The sequence below is a fragment of the Triticum dicoccoides genome, chromosome 2B (assembly GCF_002162155.2).
Source record: "Triticum dicoccoides isolate Atlit2015 ecotype Zavitan chromosome 2B, WEW_v2.0, whole genome shotgun sequence".
Lineage (NCBI taxonomy): Eukaryota > Viridiplantae > Streptophyta > Magnoliopsida > Poales > Poaceae > Triticum > Triticum dicoccoides.
Genome location: NC_041383.1, coordinates 251,016,950 through 251,041,487, shown reverse-complemented (window position 1 = coordinate 251,041,487; position 24,538 = coordinate 251,016,950). Strand labels below are relative to the sequence as shown.

At 45.0% G+C, this 24,538-nt stretch overlaps 1 protein-coding gene and 1 pseudogene across 3 annotated transcripts; both read left to right on the top strand.

Annotated features, from left to right (window-relative positions):
- The first annotated feature begins 2,800 nt into the window (after positions 1-2,800).
- Positions 2,801-15,320, top strand: LOC119363360. 3 transcript variants are annotated; one of them, XM_037628697.1, is made up of 2 exons: positions 2,801-4,103; positions 14,982-15,320. In XM_037628697.1, the coding sequence occupies exon 1, from the start codon at positions 2,888-2,890 to the stop codon at positions 4,097-4,099; it is 1,212 nt and encodes a 403-aa protein (XP_037484594.1). In that variant the 5' UTR covers positions 2,801-2,887; the 3' UTR covers positions 4,100-4,103; positions 14,982-15,320. The 3 variants fall into 3 exon arrangements, with proteins under 3 accessions (XP_037484594.1, XP_037484593.1, XP_037484595.1); XM_037628696.1 differs by lacking the exon at positions 14,982-15,320 and adding an exon at positions 5,127-5,941; XM_037628698.1 differs by lacking the exon at positions 14,982-15,320 and adding an exon at positions 4,915-5,061.
- Positions 15,321-23,411: 8,091 nt separating this feature from the next.
- Positions 23,412-24,260, top strand: LOC119367639 (annotated as a pseudogene).
- Positions 24,261-24,538: the final 278 nt, after the last annotated feature.

Genomic DNA, 24,538 nt, shown 5'->3' with positions numbered 1-24,538 from the left:
TGACGTTTGATAGCACACAAGATACTCCTCCGATATCTGGGGGTTGCATAGTCTCATAGTCGAAGGAATATGTATTTGACATAAAGAAAGCAATAGCAATAAAACTAAACGATCATTATGCTAAGCTAACGGATGGGTCTTGTCCATAATATCATTCTCCTAATGATGTGATCTCGTTATCAAATGACAACACATGTCTATGGTTAGGAAACCTTAACCATCTTTGATCAACGTGCTAATCAAGTAGAGGCTCACTAGGGACACGGTATTTGTTTATGTATTCACACCTGTATTTAAGTTTCCGATCAATACAATTATAGCAAGAATAATAAATCTTTATCATGAATAAGGAAATATAAAATAATAATTTTATTATTGCCTCTAGGGCATATTTCCTTCATTGAATACATATTATATTGTATACAGAGCTTTGAGATGATCTTCTCAGACGCTATAACCCGATCAATAAAGCTACATTTGAGGTCCTTAATATAGGAGAGCTGGCCTGAGTATGGCGTTTTGGATCTCGGCCTTCACGGAGGCCAAATTTTAGAAAAATGTAAATTCAAAATTTTCGGTTTAAAAAAATCTGATTTTTTTACAAATAAACAAGGATGCGAGGTGTATGGGTGTAAAATTTGAGGATGAAATACGCCAAAAATGCGACCTATACAAAAAAGGCAAATTCATGGTCTGGGGGATGAATAGTATCATGTGATAAAAAGCCTCAGATTTGTTTTTTTTTGCACAACCCTCGTTTCAACATATTTTTTCGGAAAATTTACACACTTGTGCATTATGCCTTCATCTATCTCTGTATTTTTTTCAAAAAAATTTGCAATGTAAAAATATGAATTTTCACAAAATTTAAAGTTTGCATTTGGAGGCCTCCATGGAGCTCGGCCTCCAAATGCAATTTCTCAACTGGCCTAGTGTTGCAAGATTTCGTTTGAATACTTCCGTTTTGTACTGATACATTGGTGTACCGATCACAAGTTAACACTCCCTCCGTCTGGAATTAACCATTGCTAAAATAAGTGTACGTAGTGTGTAGATACACTCATTTCAGCGACAATCAATGGTTAATTCTGAACGGAAGTTGTAGTATTAGGAGATGGGACAACAATCAAGAACGATATTCACTAGTCAAAGGGAGCAAATTCCGAAGAACTAAACAATCCACAATCATAAATAATACAGAAGGCAAATTGTAAATAACCAAATAATTCACCCTCCGAATTCAAATCAATGAACATATCTACAAGACCCCATCTAAACTGATTTACATGAGAGTATGACAAATACTATTCCCAAATGTCAAACCACAACACACATGACTTCATTTTGGCAGCTCTTCACATGTTGTTATGTTATGCAATTGCTCGCACCAATTGAAGCCCGTTAGACCAAAGAAAAAACCATGTACTGCCAAACTACCTAATACTTCCTTTACAAACCAATTAAATTCACTATTCATCGCTCTATTAAAGTTCATGATGAATTTCTTTCTATTTTAAAGAAAATTCTAAATAGACCAGCTTGCAACACGCGCCATCAATGATCTAGTAGCGAGTAAGTCCTGTCAACTTAGACTAGATCACCGAAAGTTAAATAAATAAATAGAATTGCACACTCAGAGTGAAAAAAATAGAGTTATAATCAGAAAAGAATAATAGCAACGGGCTCATACCCCTTCCTCTCTCCTCTCGGGCGAACATGCGACTAGGGTTTCTGCCTCCCATCGGCGTCGCCGCTGGTTAGCCTCGTCTCCTATAACATCAGGGTCATGGGGGCGTGGTGGATTGTGACGCCGGCGGGATGATTCCCTTTTTAGGTGTTCTTTTGAGTTTGGTTAGGGTTTGTGTCATGCTCATAAAGATTTGACGACGGTGGCTCCCTGAAGATGGAATAAGTTTCTTCATGCCTACCCCCGCTCCCTGGCGGTGTGTCTAGTGACGTCGAAGGACGTGTGAAAGTGTGTCTCAAGAGGATCTCACAGGATTCGGTCAGTGGTTGTCTCCGATGGACTTGCTTCGATGTGGTCTTCGTTCGTGTGTGTGTTTGTGTGTCTACATGTTAAATCCCATCAATCTATGATTCTGTTTTATGAGTGACAGTTGTTGTTATGGTGCGCTGGTCGTGTGGGGCCATAGGGCGACGACTTCCCGACTGTCTACCAGAACCAAGTTTGCCCGATGTCGATGAGGGAGAGATGATGACGGGGACGCGCCTTTGGCTCGTTCCAATGCTTGTAGTCGTCGCTTGATGATCTACGAATCTGGATTTAATTTATGTTACTTCTGAGCTGATGATTTTTACGGGAATTAAGTTACAAGTTATGGTGTTGAGAATTGGTTGGAATGTAGAAGCGAGGAGGACCCACTAGTGAAGATCGAAGGAATTATTAAGAGATGTGCCCGTAGAACATGATGCCGGATTCTCCAAAGCAAACAAAGAAATGGGCCCGTAGAAAGGAATCCGTCTCTTCAGTCCAGCGCATGCCTCAAATTCATTTTTTTAATTACTCTTTTTCTTCAATTTTGCACCACAAACATTTCTAGGAGAAGTTTGAATCTGTTTCATTCGGATATTGATCAGTTTTGGTTCGACATAATTTACGCGTTACTGGTTCCCGGGTGAGTATGTTTTTCATATTCTATAGACTATTATCCGTAACTCTGTTACTTTTGCAAAGAAGCAGACTTGGTCACAAGAGGCAGAGTGCGCTTTCACATACTCGTAGGAGTAATCACGTCTGACTTTCACGAGAGGCCAAACCATTTTTTGCTGGACATTTTGACCTTCCAGGCCAACGCAGCTGCCGAGTTCCGATCCAGCGACGCCAAAGCTCCTTCCTTCATCCACCCCACCGGCGACCAGCCAGGAAATGGCGGAAACGAGCTCCCTGCGGGTGACGGACGACCTCTTGGCGGAGATCCTCCTCCTGCTGCCCACACCGGCCGACCTCGTCCGCGCCTCCGCGGCCTGCGTCACCTTCCGCCGGCTCGTCACGGACCGCGCATTCCTCCGGCGCTTCCGCTCCCTCCACGCCCGGCCCTTCCTCGGTTTCCTCAACCACAACGGCTTCCACCCCGCCCGCCCGCCCCACACCTCCGCGCCCGCCGCCCGCGCCATTTCCCTCGCCGCGGATTTCTCCTACTCCTTCCTCCCTTCCCACGACAGCTGGATCGTCCGGGACGTCCGCGACGGCCGCGTCCTCCTCGACCGCACCCCAGAGGACGACGCTGGCGAGGATTCCCCTGTCTTCACGGAGCTCGCGGTGTGCGACCCTCTCCACCGGCGGTGCCTCCAGCTCCCCCCAATCCCTGACGACCTAGCTGCTTCGGTGGAGCACCCACTCCGCGTGGAGTTGGAGCGCTGGTGCGAGCCCTTCCTGGCTCCCTCCGGCGAGGAGGAGGCGGAAGAAACGTCATTCAGAGTGATCTGGATGGCGCAGTGCAAAACGAAGCTGGTCGCCTTCGTCTTCTCTTCAAGCACCGGAGAATGGCAAGCCGTTGCATCTCAGGCCTGGGGCGATTTGTTAGTGGGCACCGGCGTGTCAACGGCGTCGTCCAAGAGCCCTGTGTTCTTCGGCCGACAATACGCTTGTGCCTGCTTCTACTTGGTCATGGACTGGAGGCAGAAATTGCTCATGCTTGACACCAGGAGGATGGAATTCTCCATTGCCGACCTCCCACCTGGCTGCCGAAGGCCACCGATTGCCATTGTGGACGCTGGGGAAGGCAGACCTGGGATGTTTGCTGTCCGTGAACACGATGCAGATGGCACATTTGACCTCTATTATACCATTAGGCAGATCGAAGGTCCGAGTTTCAACCAGTGGCAGATGGAGAAGATGATCCCATTGGAATCCGGTTACCGGTATTTCCTGAGAGGTGCAACAGAGAGGTACTTGCTACTACTAAGATCAGAAGATGACTCCGCAAGTTCATCATCATTAGAGATGTCAGACTTGGAATGTTTCTCACTGGATGTCAAGACATTGCAGCTTGAGAGCATCTGCAGGTTGAAGCATCACATCCTACGTGCACACATATATACCAACTTCCCACCATCGCTGTCGTCACAGACAATATGAAGGGGTAAATACTCTGTTGCATTCTAATTATCTCCGTACCTGCATAGTTATCACGTACTAACTTGTTTGGTGCTTGATAGTTCATTATTGTAGTAGGCAAGTCTTGTTTAAATGGTTGTGTTTATTTCTCCTGAGCTTCTGGGAAAACTAACTTAAATCAGGAGTGACAGTATTTGCTTGCCATCTTGATTATTCAGACAAGTAAAGAAAGGGTCTTCCACACCATAGATCATTGATTAATATCCATCCATCATTTAGAGACCAAGTGGAATTGCAGAAATCACTAAATCTTTTGTGTGTGACAAATATATGCAAAGATAAAGGGATTGCCTAATCTTGGGAAGCAGTAAGTGTGTAAATGTACGATACTCAGGTTTATATCCTTTTACGTATGCGATTGTGTGATGTAACTCGAACAACCATGATAAGAAATATATCTGGGCAGAGCCCCTGAATTTCGGCTCCTGCGGATGTAGGCAAACAGCTGAACCTAGCAAACAAACAAAGCTTCATGTCTTTTTCCTTGGATGTGATTGCTTTTCCTTGGTAGATTGTGTGTAGTCTTGGCTCCAACAAGATGACAATAACCAACTATTATGCAGGAGTGTTTTATGGTTAATCTAATAGAGAAAGAATACAAGTTAAAATCCAGTCAAGCATGACTTATCTTGTCCACTTTTCTTGATAGATATAAGGTCATCGAAGTCCCTTTTTTGGTCATCGTCTCATCTGTAATTTTTCATGATTTTGAAGAAATCAAATTAACTGGTATGGCTGCAACTTAGAGTTTGAATCATTACTCTGAATCTCATCAGAACCAATCAAAGTGGTGAACTGGCAAGAACTTGTGCTTCAAAGATATTTAGGCCTCAACATCAATTAGAGCAATTACACAGGTGTGTTTGCGGCGGGGGTTACGATGATAAACACATGATTCCAGTGCCTATGCATTTCTCAGTTTCAGTTGAGATTAATATATATCTGCAGTGTAGTCCTGTTAATCTGTTATTCATGTAAAATTTGACAGGTGTCTTTGTCAGGATCAGAGCTACGATCTAAGCAATTTAGCGCACAAACCAGGAAATTTAGCAGAAGAACAGAGCAAATTGCTAGGGTTCTTGTTGAGAGTTTTGGGAAAGTTGGTACAGCACGCCACAGGCGGCTAGGGTTTACACCCAAATCACAGAATCATGCCCTCTCCCGAGCAGGGTGGTTGGCTTTATAGCCATTACAAAAGAGAAAAGTGAAAGCAAGCAGAGACAGAGCACATGCGCTTGTCGGATCAGCTACAGCTGTGTCTGAAACATGACCCGCCCTTGGATAGCAGATCGACGGAGGAGAGCTGCCCACTTGATCGAACCGTTATCTTCGCATTAGAGCCACACGATGAGAAATCTACGGCTACAGTGACATCTGGCACGCAGGAACAGGGGAAGGCTATGAACTGGGCCTGACAATACCCCCCAATTGAAACGGAGCTTGTCCTCAAGCTCTAAAAGACGGAAAAACCTTCTGAATGAATGCAGAGTCTTCCCAAGTAGCTTCTTCCACAGGCATGTTGGTCCATTTGACTAGCCACCGAACGACAGGAATACTGATGTTTCCTTGCTTCCTTGGAACCAGGGTTCTTTCCAGGCTTCAGGCTCCACCTTGATGATTCCATCAGGACCAACTAGTGGTAGTATAGGGGAAGGGACAATTGCTGGTCCTATGTGCTTTTTAAGCTGGCTGACATGAAATGTGTCATGCAGCTGACAACCCTCAGGCAAGAGTAATTTATAAGCATGATTTCCAATTCTTTCCATTACTCTGAAAGGGCCATAGAACTTAGAATGCAGCTTCATGTGCCTATGCAGGCTGAGAGAATTATGTCTGTAGGGTTGCAGCTTCAAATAGACCATGTCCCCCACTACAAATTCTCTTTCTTTCCTCTTTTTATCTGCAAAGAACTTCATTCTAGATTGAGCTTTTATCAGATTGTGCCTGATCACCTCCAGTGCCACTTCTCTGTTATGCAATAGATCCTCATTGTCCTCACAAATTGCATCAGGCAAGGCAGATTCAGCAATCATGGGGGGAGGAAAACCATATAGGGCCTGAAAGGGTGTCATCTTAAGTGATGTGTGGAAGGAGGTGTTGTACCACCACTCAGCTAGGGATAGCCACCCATGCCACTTCCTGGTTTGTTGGAAACACATGCATCTCAAGTAATTCTCCAAACACTGGTTGACCCTTTCCGTTTGACCATCAGTTTGAGGGTGGTAACTGGTGCTCAAATGCAACTTGATTTTCAAGGACTTGAACAGTTGTTGCCAAAGATGACTAGTAAAAATTCTGTCTCTGTCAGTGACAATTACTAGGGGCATTCCATGCAACCTGAACACATTATCAGCAAATGCTCTTGCAACAGATTGTACTGTAATTGGATGTTTCATAGCAATGAAGTGGGAGTACTTGGTGAATCTGTCAACCACTACTAGAATCAAATTCTTGTGTTCAGACTTAGGCAGCCCTTCCACAAAATCCATGCTCACATGGGCCCAAGCAAAATCAGGCACATGAAGTGGTTCCAATAATCCAGGATAAGGAGTGTTCTCAGCTTTGTTCAACTAACAAACAGGGCATTGCTTTACGAACTGCACTACATCTTGTTTTAAACCTTGCCAGTGAAAAATTAACTTCACTCTCTGGTACGTAGCCCTCTCCCCAGAATGGCCACCCAACTCTGAGCTATGAAATGTTTGGAGGATTTCTTGTCTCAGAGTAGTAGCAGATCCCACTACAATCTTGTTATGAAATCTCAATATGCCATTTTTGAAGGAGTTAGCAGAGGTACCAGATTTGTCCACAGTACATTCAGCAATGAGCTCCTTGATCTTATTATCCAAATGGTAACTTGCTGTGACCTGCTTGACCCAAGTAGGAGAAGTGGCAGTTGCAGTTAGAGCATGGATCACATGTTTCACTCTAGATAATGCATCAGCCACCCTATTCTCTTTGCCTTTCTTGTACTCAATTGTAAAATTATATCCTAGCAACTTCAGCAGCAGCTTATGTTGAATTCCTTCTGTAATTTTCTGTTCCTGAATATATTTCAGACTTTCCTGATCAGTTCTGATCACTAAGGATGTTGCTAAGAAATAATGTTTCCATTTCTTAACTGCTTCAATTATGGCCAAGGCTTCCTTGTCATAAGTGCTCATTGCAGCTGCTTTGGGGCCAATGCTCTTGCTGAAGTAAGAAATAGGCTTTCCCTCTTGCATCAACACAGCTCCCAGTCCATATCCACAAGCATCAGTTTCCAAAATAAAAGGTTTGGAGAAATCAGGCAGTGCTAACACAGGTGTGCTAGTAAGCTTGTTTTTCAAGGTCACAAATGCTTCTTGTTGCTCTTTCTTCCAAGAAAAACCATCCTTCTTCAAGCAGTCAAACAAGGGTCTGCAAATTACTCCATATCCCTGGATAAACCTTCTGTAATATCCACTTAGCCCCAAAAAACTCCTTAGTTCAGTGACAGTAGTAGGAGTTGGCCACTCTCTAATGGACTGTATCTTAGATGGGTCAGTAGAAACTCCCTCAGAGTTAATCACATGACCTAAGTACTCAATCTCTTGCTGACCAAAAGAGCATTTTTCCATTTTTGCATATAGCTTGTTTGCTTTTAAAATATCAAACACCTGCTTCAAATGGTCCTTGTGTTCCTTTAATGAAAAACTGAACACCAGTATATCATCAAAGAAAACTACCACAAATTTGAGATGGCCAAACAGTAAATTCATTAGTGCTTGGAAGGAGGGAGGACCATTAGTTAGTCCAAAGGACATAACTAAAAACTCAAACAATCCCATGTGAGTAGTGAATGCAGTTTTTGGAATATCCTCTTCTGCCATTCTAATTTGGTGATATCCATTTCTTAGGTCAATTTTGGAAAAGATCTTTGCTCCCTTCAGTTGATCCAAAAGGTCCTCAATGACAGGAATAGGATATTTATTCTTGATAGTTATACAATTCAGTTTCCTATAATCAGTGCATAACCTCCAAGATCCATCCTTTTTCTTGACCAGTAGCACAGGGGAGGAAAATGGGCTTGTGCTAGGTCTGATTATACCATTTTTCAGTAGCTCCTTAATAATTTTCTCCAAAATCTCTTTCTGGTGGTGAGGAATTCTGTAGGGCCTCTGGTTAACTACTTTTGCTCCTTCCACTAGTGGGATTCTGTGATCACAGGGCCTGCTAGGAGGCAATTCAGTTGGCTCCTGAAACAGCTGGTCATATTGGTCCAACAGTGGCTGCAATTCATTAGGAATTTCTGAATTAGCAGCTGCAAATTCAGCACCAGAGGTTGTGAACAAGAAAAACCCACAAACAGCTTGTTCCAATAGTTTTTCAGTGTTGTCCTAGGCTTCAGCAACAGGGGTCGACAGTTTCATCCACAAATGTAATAAACTATCCAGAACTGTCAGAAATTTTCATTTCCATTTTAATAAAGTCCATTTGTATTGGACTATACTTCCTGAGCCAATCAACTCCCAAAATCATGTCATATCCTTTCAGTTTGAGCACTCTGAAACTGTCAGTAAAGAGATTGCCTTGAATTTCATAAGGGCAGTCCTTTGCTTGAAATTCAGTCCATAGTACTCCCCCACTAGCAAGCACTACCTTTATCCTGGGTGTAGGGCTTGTACTGACAGGTAATCTACTTGCTACTTCAGGAGAGATGAAGGTAGAAGTACTACCACTGTCCACCAGTGCTGTGGCCACTACATTGCCTATCTTGACAGACAATATAAAGGTATTCTTGGTTGCTCCTATTCCCATCGCAGCATGCATTGACACCTTCAATACTGCTTCTCTAGGTGGTTGCTCCAGTGCTTCCAGTTCAGGGTCATCAAAATCTGTAACATAGATTGTTTCAGGATTTTCTGCTTCCTCAACTTGCAGTGCTTGGATCTGAGCTCTCTGGCTCATTTTGCAGACCTGTCTATGACCCGGCACCTAAGGCTCTCTGCACTTATAACACACTTGGTTTTGTTTTGCCTGCTGGATAATAGTGTTTCTGTTTGGGGTGACAGTGTTAACAGGGGTTTTGGGCTGGTCAAACACTACTTGTCTTCTAGGTTGAGGAACATAAGGTTTAAGTTGCACTACAGTAGCTGGGGCTTGGGCTTTCTCCATCCTCCTAGCATACCACACTGCAGTCTGCATATCCTTAGGTTTGAAGCACTCCACATGACTCTTAATATATGGGTTAAGCCCTGCCACAAAGCTGGACACATAATAATCATCAGGGATTCCAGGATTTTCTCTTCTCATTATGTTCATTAGCTGCTCAAACTGCTCTACATATGCAGTAACTGTAGTAGTTTGCTGAGCTGCATGGAAGGAGCTGACAATATCACAGACAGACTCCAGAGAAAATCTGTCAGAGATGAAAGAGAAAAACTTGTGCCAAGGAACATTGCTAGGAGCAAATCCTGTTCCTCTCCACCATTGTACAGCAGGTCCTTTAAGGTAAGAAATTGCCAGCTCAGTTCTGTGCTCAATAGGAGTCCTAGCTGCAGCAAAATACTGCTCCAAATTCTGAATCCAAGATTCAGGGTCCTGACCTTCAAATTCAGAGATGTTTAACTTCGATGGCTTTACTGTCAACACATTTCTTCGTGCCTCAACAGGGAAATGAGGTCCTCTTCTATACTGCTGATCCATAACCTCCTCCTCTTGCTTTTCTTCCATTTGGATTATATTGTTTGGTGCTGTTTCCTTACCCTGACCAAAATTTGGATGTCTGTAAGGCAACTTCAGAGTCCCATCCAAATTAAGTTCTTTTCCAGTGTGATCTCGCAGTGTTGCATTTCCCACTGCCGCAGGAGGTGCTTTCTCTGGCATTGTTACTGATGGAGGAGTTGGAGCTTGGAGTTGCTTGGGTCGTCCAGGAGCTATCTGAGGCGACTGGTTGTTGTTGTCCTTGATTTGAACACTACCTTGACCCTCCTCTCTTCTCCAGTAATGTCACGCCCAATATGCGACCCTATCCAAGAGGAACTCGAAGGTCCCACCAAGGATAGACCCGCATATTGAAACGCTTTTGCAAGGTGGATATCATTACATCAACATTACATAATAGATGGGGATACATACATAAGGCATACAATGCCACACAAATACATCAATACAACATACATAAGATCAACATCCGACTACGGATGAAACACAAACAGAAACTCAAACGACATCCACCCTGCTAGCCCAGGCTGCCGACCTGGAACCTATCCCCTGATCGAAGAAGAAGCAGAAGAAGAACTCCAAACAAGCAAACATCACTCTCGCGTCAAGATCATCGCACAACCTGTACCTGCAACTGTTGTTGTAGTAATCTGTGAGCCACGAGGACTCAGCAATCCCATTACCATGGGTATCAAGACTAGCAAAGCTTAATGGGTAAGGAAGGGGTAAAGTGGTGAGGTTGCAGCAGCGGCTAAGCATGATATGGTGGCTAACATACGCAAATGAGAGCGAAAAGAGAGCAAGCGAAACGGTCGTGAAGCTAGCAATGATCAAGAGGTGATCCTGAACTCCTACTTACGTCAAACATAACCCAAAAACCGTGTTCACTTCCCGGACTCCGCCGAAAAGAGACCATCACGGCTACACACGCGGTTGATGCATTTTAATTTGGATCTGGTGTCAAGTTATCTACAACCGGACATTAACAAATTCCCATCTGCCACATAACCGCGGGCACGGCTCTCGAAAGTTTATAACCCTGCAGGGGTGTCCCAACTTAGCCCATGATAAGCTCTCGCGATCAACGAAGGATATTCCTTCTCCCAAGAAGACCCGATCAGTCTCGGAATCCTGGTTTACAAGACATTTCGACAATGGTAAAACAAGACCAGCAAAGCCGCCCGATGCGCCGACAATCCCGATAGGAGCTGCACATATCTCGTTCTCAGGGAAACACCGGATAGGTCAGCCTACGAGTAAAACCAAACCTCGAGTTGCCCCGAGGGGGCCCCGCAGTCTGCCCGGTTCAGACCAGCACTTAGAGAAGCACTGGCCCGGGGGGGCTAAAATAAAGATGACCCTTGGGTTGGCCGACCCAAGGGAAGGGTATAGGTGGTGGTGAGGCAAATGGTAAAACCAAGGTTGGGCCTTGCTGGACAAGTTTTATTCAAAGTGAACTGTCAGGGGGGTCCCATAAATCACCCGACCGCGTTAGGAACGCAAAATTCGGGAACATAACACCGGTATGACGGAAACTAGGGCGGCAAGAGTGGAACAAAACACCAGGCATAAGGCCGAGCCTTCCATCCTTTACCAAATATATAGATGCATTAATAATATAAGAGATATTGTGATATCCCAACATAACCTTGTCCACCATGGAGCAATCTTCAACTTCACCTGCAACTAGCAACGCTATAAGAGGGGCTGAGCAAAAGCGGTAACATAGCCAAACAACGGTTTGCTAGGAAGGGTGTCAAAGGTTAGAGGTTCATGGCAATATGGGAGGCTTGATAGAACAAGTTATAGGAAGCGCAGCATAGTGATAGAACGAAGCAACTAGCATAGCAATGATAGTAGTGAGATCCAGGGTAGCGGTCATCTTGCCTGAAATCCCGCTACGGAGAAGAACGAGTCCATGAAGAAGACGAACGGGAGTAGTCGAACGAATCCTCACAATCGCAACATTACCGGAACTAAGAAGCAACACCGGAAAGAAACAAACAACATGGTAAACAACCAAGCATAAACATGGCATGATGCACAAACAAGTATGATGCATGTCCGGTTTAATGAGACATGGCATGACAAAATGCAACAAACCACACTACAAGTTAAGTGGAGCTCAATATGCAACGAGTTGCATATTGACAAAACACCACATTGACATATTTAGTTTAATCTCGTTTAAGCTACAAAGCAATGTTAAATGTTGTTAAACATGGCAAGAGGTGAAGCATAATTAAACTACCTACCTAGGCAAATTTAAATGAGGCCGGAACAACAAACAACAATTCCGGAAAAATCCTCATATGCAAATTATGTATTTGGTACTGTTATGCCCTAAAACATATTTTAAGGTTGTTAAACAGGAAAATAAAGTGGACCATGTTAAACTAGGCATTTTCCCACCCCAAATACATATAAAGTTTATTTAAAACCGAGCTACAGTTATTTAGTTATGAAATAAATCATTTTAACATGGCATTTATGCAAATTAATGCAAACAACAATTTTAAATATTTTTAACAGGGATGAAAGTTGCATATTATGAAACTATATAAAAAACTAAGCATTTTACATATATGAAGTTTTTACATATGATGCACAGATCATGAGTTATTATATGCATGAAGTGCAAGGGGTTTCTGCAAACTGTTAAATCACTGGATAAACGGATAAATTCGCAGCAAGGAAAAAAAAACTACACGGGCCGAAACTGGCTGGGCCAGCACGGGAGAGGGGGCGGGGTCTGCTCACCCTGGGCCAAGGCCCGGTTCGGTGGTTAGGGAGGCCTCCAGGGACGCGAGGCGAGCTGGGCCTTGGCTCGGGCCCGATCAGGAGAGCGCTGGAGGCTGGCGCTCCTGGCTAGATCGAACGAGGAGGTGGAGGGGACGCGGTCAACGCAACGGACGACTTGCTGCTGCTCGATCTGAACGAACAGGAGGGAGCGCGCGCGGGGGAAGCAGAGCTCGACGCGGTGGGACTTGGCGCGGATCCACGGCGCAGGGCAGAGGAACGCGACGGCGGAGGGGCGGTTCCCGGTGGTGGCTTGAGCATCGGGCGGCCATGGCGCTCCTGCTAGTCCCTGCGAGAGAGAGGAAGCAGGGAGATGAGAGGGAGAGAGAGAAAGCGAAGGGAAGGAGGGGACGGAGGAGAGGTGCGGCTGCCTGCTGGTGGTGGGGAGCTCCGACGACGCAACTATAGAAGACGGCCTTGGAGCGTTGGTGCTCGAGGCGAGGGGCATCTCCTCGAGCAGGAAGAAGAAGCAGGGCGTGGCGGTGGTCCTGGAGGTCGCCGTCGAGGCGGCTGGCCGCGCGAGAAGACGAGGCCGAGCGCTCCTGCTCGGGCCTCGGGAAGAGAGGGGGTGGCGGCTGCCGCGGTGTGGTTGGGTGGATGGATCGAGGGGAGACGGGCAGAGGAGCTCGGGACCGAAGCTAGCAAATCGGGGAGGAGCAGTGGAGAGCTCTGGTTGGTGGGTGGAGGAAAACGAGGAGGAGGAGGATCCCGAGGGGAATTTGGTGGAGTGGCGGCGGCGGCGGCGACGACGGGTGGATCGGACAAGGTCCCTAGGTTTTAGGGTTAGTCTTTATATAACACAAGTGAATTTTGGATAGGGGTATTTGGTCCCTCCGATTTTAATCGGACGGTCGAGAAATAAATAGATAGGGAGTCTAAATAAGAAAACGGAGATGTTTTGTAGATGTTGGGGGATGATCCGGACCCGTTGGTCATGACCGAGCGGTTCGGGTTCGGAGAAGTTTCGGACACGGGCGAGGCGTCAATGCGCTGTGCAAAGAGACTCCGCTTTAGGCAAGAGGGAAAATGAAAGAAAACAAGGTTGGTCTCGGAACGGTCAACAAAAGCAAGGGGGACGCGGCAACTACGAGCGGATGCAAGTTTTATGAAAACATGCAGATGCAATGTGCATGATGCTATGAGATGAGATGCAAGACATGAACAAAAGCAAAACAAAGGACAAAAACCCAACCACGAAGGAAAAATCATATCGCATCTCCGGAAAAGGCAAGAGTTGGAGTTACGAATATGGAAAGTTGTATCCGGGGGGTTACAAGTAATTGGCTCCGGATCTGACAGCAAGCGCCTAAAATTGTCTTGGATCTTCTCAAAAAATTTCTGCATCGTGGCGAAATTTCTGTTCACAGTCGCCTGGAATTGCTGAAACTCTTTGCGATCTTCCTCTCGGTCACGCTGCAGCGTCTTGATGTCCAACTCTAGTGATTCTAGCTGTAATTCAGCCGTCGTGACCGAATCAGCTTGACCTGTCATCTTGACAGCCTCAGCGAGTAGCACCAGTGGGAGGGAGGGAATTCTCGTCGCCGCCGCCTACGCCGTCGCCTGCGCCCGCCTCCGCCGATACACGGTCAGTTCACAGGAGCTGGGGTTTTACCACCAGAGAAATTTTCCCCGGCAACTAGGCTGCAATTCCGACTGTATCCGAATTCTGCCACTCCGGCCGCCTCCGAACTACTCCGCCGCCCGATTCAAGAGTGTAGAGGGATTTTACGGCCGCAACCAACCCCAACACTGCTCAAATCCAAGACGCCTCCGAGGAAAGACTGGCCACTGATACCAATTGTCAGGATCAGAGCTATGATCTAAGCAATTTAGCGCACAAACCAGGAAATTTAGCAGAAGAACAGAGCAAATTGCTAGTGTTCTTGTTGAGAGTTTTGGGAAAGTTGGTACAGCACGCCACAGGCGGCTAGGGTTTACACCCAAATCACAGAATCATGCCCTCTCCCGAGCAGGGTGGTTGGCTTTATAGCCATTACAAAAGAGAAAAGTGAAAGAAAGCAGAGACAGAGCACATGCGCTTGTCGGATCAGCTACAGCTGTGTCTGAAACATGGCCCACCCTTGGATAGCAGATCGAGGGAGGAGAGCTGCCCACTTGATTGAACCGTTATCTTCGCATTAGAGCCACACGATGAGAAATCTACGGCTACAGTGACATCTGGCACGCAGGAACAGGGGAAGGCTATGAACTGGGCCTGACAGTCTTTCTCATAAGTTTTACCAAGTGCTCTTATATCTGGTCATGTGTATACCTATAATCAGTTCATGTTTGCACATGTTCATTTTTTAGTGGAGAATTCTTGTCAGTTCTCTGATTTGTTGTCTTCTTTTCGTGTCAGATTCAGTGGAGTCATAGTCACTAGCCAGAGCAGCCATTCGAATCCAGAAGATTGGTATGATCTTGTTGTATGAAGTGTTGGGTTATTTATGTGGCCACATTCTCATGGCAATCACAGCAGTTGTCAATGCAGGTGTGCGTGTAAGATGCATTATTGTGAATCGATTGTGCATCAGGGTTATAAGTATATATTATTGTTTCCTGCTCAGAACATGTATGTCGTTTGGCCCTAGACATGAGACTGAGAACAATCCTTTCGTTTCCTTCAAGACTTATTATGTTATGAAAGAAGAACACAGGGAAATACTGTATATTGTCCATGCAGGTCAGTGATCGATCTGCATATTTCGAAGATATCAAATCCAGCAAAAACTATACTCTTTATTGATCTTTGAAATTGAAACCTTGATGATCTTACAGTACTAATGAATAGCTGATCGTAACAGAATTGCTAGACGAGAACACTAACTCTGATTTGGGCTAAATAATTTCTGGACACATGAATTGCACGATGCTATGAGCCATCCTGCAAAACATCGAATAGTCTTTATTGATATATAAAAAGAATCTTACACAAGGACTCTCCCTCCATCCCAAAATAAGTGTCTGAATTTAATACTAAATCGGCAACATTTATTTTGTGAAGGAGGGAGTGACTAACTGACTGTAGCACGTTACTCCCTCTGTCCCAAAATATAATAACGTTTTTGACACTATTATTATATTTTGGGACTAGCATAAAAAAACGTTCTTATATTTTGGGACAGAGGGAGTACTTCTTAGCCAAGACTAGACATAGACGACAACAGTGGACTCGAGTCAACTAACACTTGTCGTACTAATCTGACAGACTTGACATTTAGGCCAACATTTGATCTCCAGCGTCTGCTGTGAGCTCTAGCTTCTCGTCCTCTGACTCCTTTCCACCGGAAACAACCTCCATTGAAAACACAGAAACGACAGTAAGTAGGAGTACCAAACAAGGAAAGCGTGGTGAGTTCCTGACTGGCATGATTCAAATGCAATGCAAGAAACAATTCGAGGATGCAATAGTGAGAGAGAGAGAATTGAGAACTTAGCTCTGGTTGAATCCTGAGATGCCGTAGCGGGCGGCTAGCTGGCAAGCTCGCACGCGGCGTGGTTCCACCTCCTCCTCGGCCTTCCTCTTCTTCGCTGCACAAGCCACGCTGCGCGCTGGAGCTGGCCGGCGTTCCAGGATCCTGAAGAAGCGCCGGAATTCTTCGTCGCCGATGAAGACGCGGTAGTCGAGGGCGCGTAGGAACAGCAACTCGAGCGGGCACAGCTCGGTGGACCGGATGGACTCGCCCGAGCATATCTGGAACGACTCCACCCGCCTCTCGAAGTACCTCGGGCTGCTGAACTTGGCACCGAGCAGGACCGCCACGGAAACCAGGCGGTGCGCGGTGGCCGGCTCGACGACGATCCCAGCCTCGAGAGCGGCGGGGCTGCGCAATGCGCGAGGTACGCCGCCGCGAGGACGTAGACGCCGCCATCGAATAAGTAGTTGCAGCGCTGGAGGCGCTCGAGGAACTCGGCCATGGGGACTGCCGGGGTCGCGCCGCCGCGGAACGCCCGGACGAGGTCGTTCTCGGCGGGCTCGGAGGCGGCGGCGGCGAAGCGGCGGGACTCGGCCTCCACGAGCGACGCCAAGAGGCGGAGCGTCCTTGGGTTCCCGTTGCCGTCGAGGCGCAGGACGTCGGAAGCCGATGGCGCCATGGCGATGGATCGAGGAGCTTTTCGCAAGAGCGCTAGGGTTTGCTTTCGCGAGATCGAAGGAGACGAGAACGGCTGCAGCGGCCGGTAGAGATGCGTATGTACGTACGCGGCTCTACCCCGTACTTGTACAGAATACGTCGCGTAGAGGCTAAGCTATGTGTAGTTTTTTTTTTTGCGAATAGCTACGCGTAGTTTTTTTTTTTGCAACGAGCTACGCGTACGCAATAGCCCGCAAAAAATAAAAGAGAGGAAAACACAATACATCATTTGTTTTTTTCTTTGGAGGTCATCGTATACACCTTTTTTTTTTGAAACTCGTATACATCTTTCTTTCCTTTTTTTTTTCCTTCAAGAGGAGGCCACTACGTGTATATGGGCTGCTGGAATTTTAAGCGGGCCTGATCCATCTATTTGCCTGTAGTTCTCAGCATAAAAACGAAAGTGTGAGAGGAGCGAAATTGCTCCCAAAGCGCCCACACGTGTGGTGGGAGCTAAACCTGCCCACACGCCCTATAACACAGACTACGCCATGTCACCGCATGCATGCATGTGAAAATCTTTTTGGATTCTTGTTTTTAAAATGTATTATCTTTTAAATGAAAAATTCGATTGAAAATCCGTTTTCACCATTAAATCCCTCGCGATGAGATCTTCGAAACTAGATCTCATATCAATATATTTCGACGAATTTTTTATTTGATTGAAAGTTGCCGTGTCTATTGTACATGAATTGCCATGATGTTTACACTGAAGTTGCCATGATATGTTTCAGCTATTTTTTTCTACATTTAAAAGTAATTTTTGACATATTATAACATGGGGAATTAAGAAACTAGACTTGCCATGCACCATAAATTAAAATTGCCATGATACATGCACTTAAAATTGCCATGGTTCATAAAAAAATATTTTTATGGTCAAAGTACTGGAATTGACATCACCAAAGAACTAAAATTACCATGATCTACAAACTAAAATTGCCACATGACAACTTTAGTTTAAGCACTATGGCAACTACAGTTTAAACATCATGGCAACTTTTGGGCAAAAAAAAATCATCGAAACATATCAACATGAGGTTTAGTTTTGAAGATCTCGTCGAGACGGATTTAATGGTGAAAGCGGATTTTTAATTCGCTTTTTAATTAGAAGATAAAACATTTTTAAGCCGAAAACAAAAAAAATCTGCTGATGTCATCTGTTCATACGTGGCAAAATGAGTGGTGATGGAGGCGTGTGGGCAATATGCAAACGCCCATACATATGGGTGTTAGTTTTTCCGAAAATCTATTGTTCGTGAACAGTTTAGACCTTTTTTTCATTTGCGCTAAGTTGTGGGTTTCAAAAAAGCATATGCGAGCTAAGAAAGCTGTTGTGAACTAAGAATTGTGGAAAAGCTAAAAGTTGTTCGTTTGAGACAAACGTAAACCCGTAAATTTTATATGAATTTTCTGTAATGACCCGGGGGCTGAAATATTGTTTATATGCTAACTGACCTAAAAAAATCATTTATACATTGGTAAGCAATTCAACGACCATTTCAGAAAGTAAATGATGAAATATAGCAATTTAACTATTATTGTTATTCTGATAATCTGATGGGAAACATGAAAGACTATTGAATCACTAGCCAGGTGTGAGCTATGCCATGTGGGCTAAGGGATTCTACGCTATCAAGTGTAAGCTCGTGGCCATTGGAAAAAATAGGATAGTAACAAATATAGGATGCAAGAGGAAGGATGGAGGGTGAGGGAAGGAGGGAGAAGGAAGGCGTGGTGGCTACCTGTCTATGGAATGGTCACCAGCGTAGCTCCAGGTGGCGGCACTACTTGGCGGGAGCGGCTGTTGGGCTCTTGTACCAGCATTGCGGTAGTGGAGGCTTCTATGGCTAGGGGCGGCGCGGTAGAGGGCCGACAGTATTGGCGGCGGCTAGGAACCCTAGTTGTCACGCTCGCAAAGGAGGCCAAGTTACTTTTGTCGTTTGCTCAGGAGGGAGGCACTCTCTTTGTTCGCTCGCTCGCTCAAGGAATAGATTAAAAAGTTTTTTGACTTATTAGTGGCAAGGTGGGTAAATACCGTTCCACTTCTAGGAAAAGAATAAAGTGGTTGATTGAGAAGCTCAAAAAATTGGAAGTAGACCGGCTCACAAAATGCACTACAAGATTTTCTAGATTCTCAAGAAGTTGGTTTGCTGGACATCTCCTTTGGTTCAGATTCTAGCTTTTAGACTGAAAAGTTGGCAGCTGAAGCTGAATCAAACACACGCGTAGAACTAGAAAGGGGAGATGGATTGTTCACAATGAAATACCTTTCCGATAAGGAGAACACCAAAAACATACTCTAAAAATACAAGAGTATCTCAACATGTATGCTATTAGATCATGAGGTACCAAGGAGAGTGCAGATCAGAAACGAAATCTATTCGGGCAGCCGAGGAGACACAAATTTCTAGTCTATTGTTTTGGTTTCTTTTTACTTGAATATCATGTGCCATTTTCTTATATTATATTTGATTTTTTACAAAAAAAGAGAGATTAAGACTCTCTGCATGTATCATTGTAACGCACACAAGTCTATATGATCAGCTAGGAAATATAGGGTAACGCTTCAGTTTGAGTGTCCACATTGAAAGTTTATTATGACGGGTTCACTCTGTAAATATCCGGGTCATGTGTTGGCATCATTTTCCAATTTTAAGCACAGTGGGTTTTGCAATATGTATAAATTGTAAATTTCTCCACCCTCGTGTTAAAGGAGTTATTTTTATTTATTAATTATTTCTAAGTATCAACATAATTTTATACCCATGCCATGTCCATATGTTTTGTAGGTATGAATACCCATTGCTCATAGGTACAATGTCTCATCCATTTTCGCTATTTCCGGATAGTGTGCCCATGGGTACTCATACCCATGGGCAAAACTGACATCCCTATTTTCAGGTGAAACAAATAATGAGGTTTCATGTTCAAAAATTCTGGAAAGGATATGTGCCCTATGTCTACATGTAAATTTTCATGGAGAAAAGAAAAACAATCATGTGTGAAAAACAATTTTGGTGCTGAAAAATGCTTTTTGGAGAACTAGTTTTTGTTTTCAAAGTCACAACACAAGTCTTCTCTTCTTGACACTTTTCCAAACGGAAATCTTATTTGGCGAACGTCAATCAGGTTGATTGTTCCCGCGGACACCCTATCTCCCGTCTGATTCGTTTGCACGAATCCTGACGCAGGATCAAAGCCACATCGGATTTCCAAACCAGCCCGGTATAAGAAAAAAGGGCCAGCGAACTAGTTTTCAAAACACTAGAGCCAACGCATTGGCTAGCAGTGCGACCCTCCATTTGCTATACCTGGGTAAGAATCCCGCTCTACCCTTTTTCTTTTCTTTTTTTCACCGGAGGCATTTTCTCTAAGAAAAATCAACATGGTAGTTTATAATTCTTTAAACTATATCACATGATATTTTTTATTTATAATAATAGATGACATTTTTTATTAAGAGATGACAGTTTTATTTATTTAAGAGATGCCATTTTTTAGTAAGAGATGGCATTTTTATATTAAGAGATGGCATTTTTATTACCAAGAGATGGCATTTTCATATTAAGAGATGGCATTTTTATTATTATTAAGAGATGGCATTTTTATATTAAGAGATGGCATTTTTTATTACCAAGAGATGGCATTTTTATATTAAGATATGGCCTTTTTTATTATTAACAGAGGGCATTTTTATATTAAGAGATGAAATTTTTATTATTAAGAGATGGTAGTTTGTTATTTTTAGATGGCATTTTTTGTTTACTAAGAGATGGCATTTTTTTTACCATGGCATTTTTCTTCTTCTTCTGTGTTCACATGGCAACTCAAATTTTCAGACCATGATAAGTTTAACTATATTTTTTAACATTAATTGTTTTCCTGATATTAGAGAATGACATTTTTCATAAATTCATAGCATGCCATTTTTAATTTTTTTTAGATTTTCTATGTGTTTTTATAAGAAAATGTTTTTTAGGGTTCATGTCATTTGCCTTTTTTGGTCAATCGGGGATCTTCCGGGCCTGCCACCTAGCGAATGATTCAAACGATGACCGGGAGCTATGCATGAATTGTACAACTTTAGGATCAGATACTTGTTGCTTCAGACTCTTTGACAGTCATCAAGAATATAGAGACCAACTCACGTGGTGTTAATGCTGCGGTGATCCAGGAAGTGATTGCGAGGCAGATAGTTTAGCAAAGTTTTTTCTTTTCCCTGAGTTTTGGTAGACATATGTGAGTAGTTTCGCCACATGGCATTGTGACCATTCCTCTGAACATTTTCGGTTGAATAAAGCGTGAAGAGGTTTCTCAAAGAAAAAGTAAAAGAATTGCAAAACTTCATGTATATCTATACCAATATAAAAAGACCCAAATGCGCAGATCCAAATCATCCCGACCATCAAATCATGTTATCTAGCGGTTCAAATCGCTTCAATGTTGAGCACCAACCACGTTTAACGCTCTAGTTACCCACCACTGCCATTGGTTATAAACACGTTTTGACTCACCGCTATTCCTTGAAACCTGCCATGTAATTAATACCCTACCATTCCCGCGAAAAAGTAATTGATATCTTACCAAATATCAATGTGCAACAGATATATCTTACCTAATATAACATGCAACTAATATTCTACCTAATATAAACGTGCATTGCACGTACATTATTACTAGTTACCCCCAGTGAACGAATTGTTTGATGGGGCCGCAAACCAACCTATGGGTGGATGGTTAGAGAGACCGTAGTATCCACAACCCACTAGGGTTCAATTTCTGGTGCTCGCACTTATTCCTGAATTTATTTCAGGATTTTTTTTCCGGTGATGCGCATTCAGTGGGAGGAGACGTTAACGTCAACAACGAGGTGCCTACGATGACTTCGTAAATTTTAAGATAATATGTCGGCTCAGTCTTTTAAAGGTGCTCATAGGGGTAGGGTGTGCGTGTGTGCGTTCATACGGATGAGTGTTTACACGTGTATATGAGCGCTTGCGTCTATTTAAAAAAAATTATTTGATGGGGTCATTCAGGCCATGGACGCCAGATATTGGGGTCCTTTCAATTAGTCTCTCAAGGACACCGACTTACACTAGAAGCATACGCGCGCCTTGCTGCGCCGTTCTAATTTTCTACCTATTATTTATTTAATTTTTAATTCACGAATAGATTCCTTGCTGCTCTATTTGCGTATCGGGGGTTGTTTTTCACTTCATGGGTCTTCTGTGTTTTGACTTCCATAATTTGGGACGGAAACACCCCTTATTACATTGTATGATATGTCCAGATGGTAAGAATCATCATTTACTTGGTAAGATATTACTCAGTTTTTTTACAACTATTGTTCTTCATAAAAATGATATGTTAGCAGCAGTGCCAGAAGCATATCCAAAGCAGTGGTAGGCGTCACACATGTCACGCATATCCAAAGACGTGCTTGGATTATCGTATTTCCTCATATACACCTGTAAGAATTACAGGCCCCTAGATGTCTGTATTGTTTCCGGCCAGAAATCAGTCTAATCTCGTAAGATACACTTGTAGAATTGATACACCTGTAACGCGTTACAATAGATCGTTTTCCTCTCGTCTCTATTTTCCTCTCGTCCCTGGCGGCTGGAACCCTAGCCGCCACCAGGGGGTGGCCGATCTTCCAACGCCGCTCTCCAGCGGCTCCCTTCCGCCGGCGACCTCGGTCGTCGGTGGTGAGGGGGGTCGCCGGATCCACGCGTGTGGATCGTTATTACTCTCTAGTAGTCTAGGTTTTTAGGTTGTTCATCGTCTTTGCTTCGGCGGCGACGATGACAACGCTGAATAAAGATTCTTCGGATCCTTCCCTAATGAGGCCATCGGTCTTATGGTTGGAGATGGATTTGGAAACCAGTCTGTTCAAGCAAGGATGGCGTGGCGGCGGCGGCATCCTCGTGATGGACCTGTGTCCTCGGGCTCCGCCATTGCGACGGTGTTTGCTCCAGCGTCGGCGCGGAGCTTGGGAGGTAGTTCAGGAGCGGATGTAGGTTGTGGTCTGCATCGACGACATCTAGAAGACGGAGCATGTGCTGGGCTCGTGGTTGGTGGATGGCAGATATGGTTTCCTCCTTCGGCGTTTTAGTCGTGGTGGGCTGCCAGATCTGGAGTTCGATGGTGTGCCCGGGGTGTTGCCCCGGTCTGATTCGTTCAACGGCAAGGGTTTCACTTTTGGTGAGCCACCTTGGAGGTCCGTAAAGCTGCATATCAGCGATGGAGCCGCGTCGAGCTCAGGTGTGGAGGTGATTCGTCATTCTTTTCTTCGGTGGCTGCAGCGGTGGTGCCGGAGGCAGGTGACAGACGTTGGTGTCAAGCTCAAAGATGTTCTGCTATCTTTTCAGTTTTGTCATGTCGGTCTTTACGTGACTTGTACTTTGTTCTTTATGATATGAATGAAACACGTATTACCAACAAAAAAAGAATTGATACACCTGTATTACATTACACTCAATCCAAGCGAGGCCTGGGTGTCTCAAGGACACCGACTTACGTTACGACGCGTCCCTAACCACTCACCCCTGAACCGACTTACGACGCGAGACGCGCTTCGAAAAGAAAATGACACCGAATCCGAGTCTTGAACGATGATGATTCGACTCCATATATTTCGCCAAAGCCTTGATCCAGCCCGTCTCGACCGCATTTGGCCGCCTCGATCGACTCAAGCTGCCAAATCATGGACAGCATCGCCGCCGCCGCCGGCAACTGCCGCTGCAGCCGCGTCGTCTACGTCAGCAACATCCCCTTCAACGCCGAGGAGAAGGAGGTCCGCGACGCCTGCGAGCTCATCGGACCCGTCCTCTCCTTCAACCTCGCCGCCGACGCCACCAGGGGAAGCGCAAGGGCTACGCCTTCGTCGAGTACGCCGACGACGCCACGGCGCAGAGCGCGTGCCGCAACCTGCACGGCCACCGGCTGCGCGACCGCGAGCTGCGGGTCGGCCTCGCCGAAAGGGCCGGCGCGGCGCGCCGGAGGCGCCGGGGAGACCACGAGCCCGTCGGGATGGAGGACGCCATCCACGCCGCATCCCTCGTCGACGACCGCGGGTGCCTCGCCGTCGTGTCCTCCGTCACGCGGCACCTGGCTGGCGCGTCCAGGCACGAGCTGCGGGAAGCTTTGGACACGTTCGAGAACTGCGGCCCTGAGAACTGCAAGGTACTCACGGAGTACGTCCCAGGGCTGGACATCGCCATGGAGATGGTGCAGCGCCTGCTCGACATGGCTGCCGCGGACGATGCTGCCGGCGAGGCAAAGAGGAAGAAGCGGGCGAGCGCCTGTCCGCTGCCTGACGATCACGGCGCCAAACTGATGAAGCTCGAAGACGGCGGGAAGGCTACGCCGATGTCCGCTGGAGTTGCCTGCGTCTGAGAAGGGAGAGATCGATGCCGCCGCAGGAAGTGCGCCATCACGAGGAGTCTTTCCTTGCTTCCATGTACATGTACGTAGATTGCTACTGATTCTTAATGTTTAGATCTGGCGAAACAAAACAGTTTGTACTAGTACGATGTACTCCTATATATATATATGATAATGCAAAATTTTCTGTAGTGCGCTGTTTTTCACAAATTGTTTCTTGTGTTTTTCACGATGTTACCAATTTACTACTTCCTCCGTTTCAAATTACTCATCGCTGAAATGGATGTATCTAGAACTAAAATACATCTAGATACATTCATACGTGCGACAAGTAATTTAGAACAGAGGGAGTACTACATATGACAATATTGCTACTATATATTTTCTATAACCA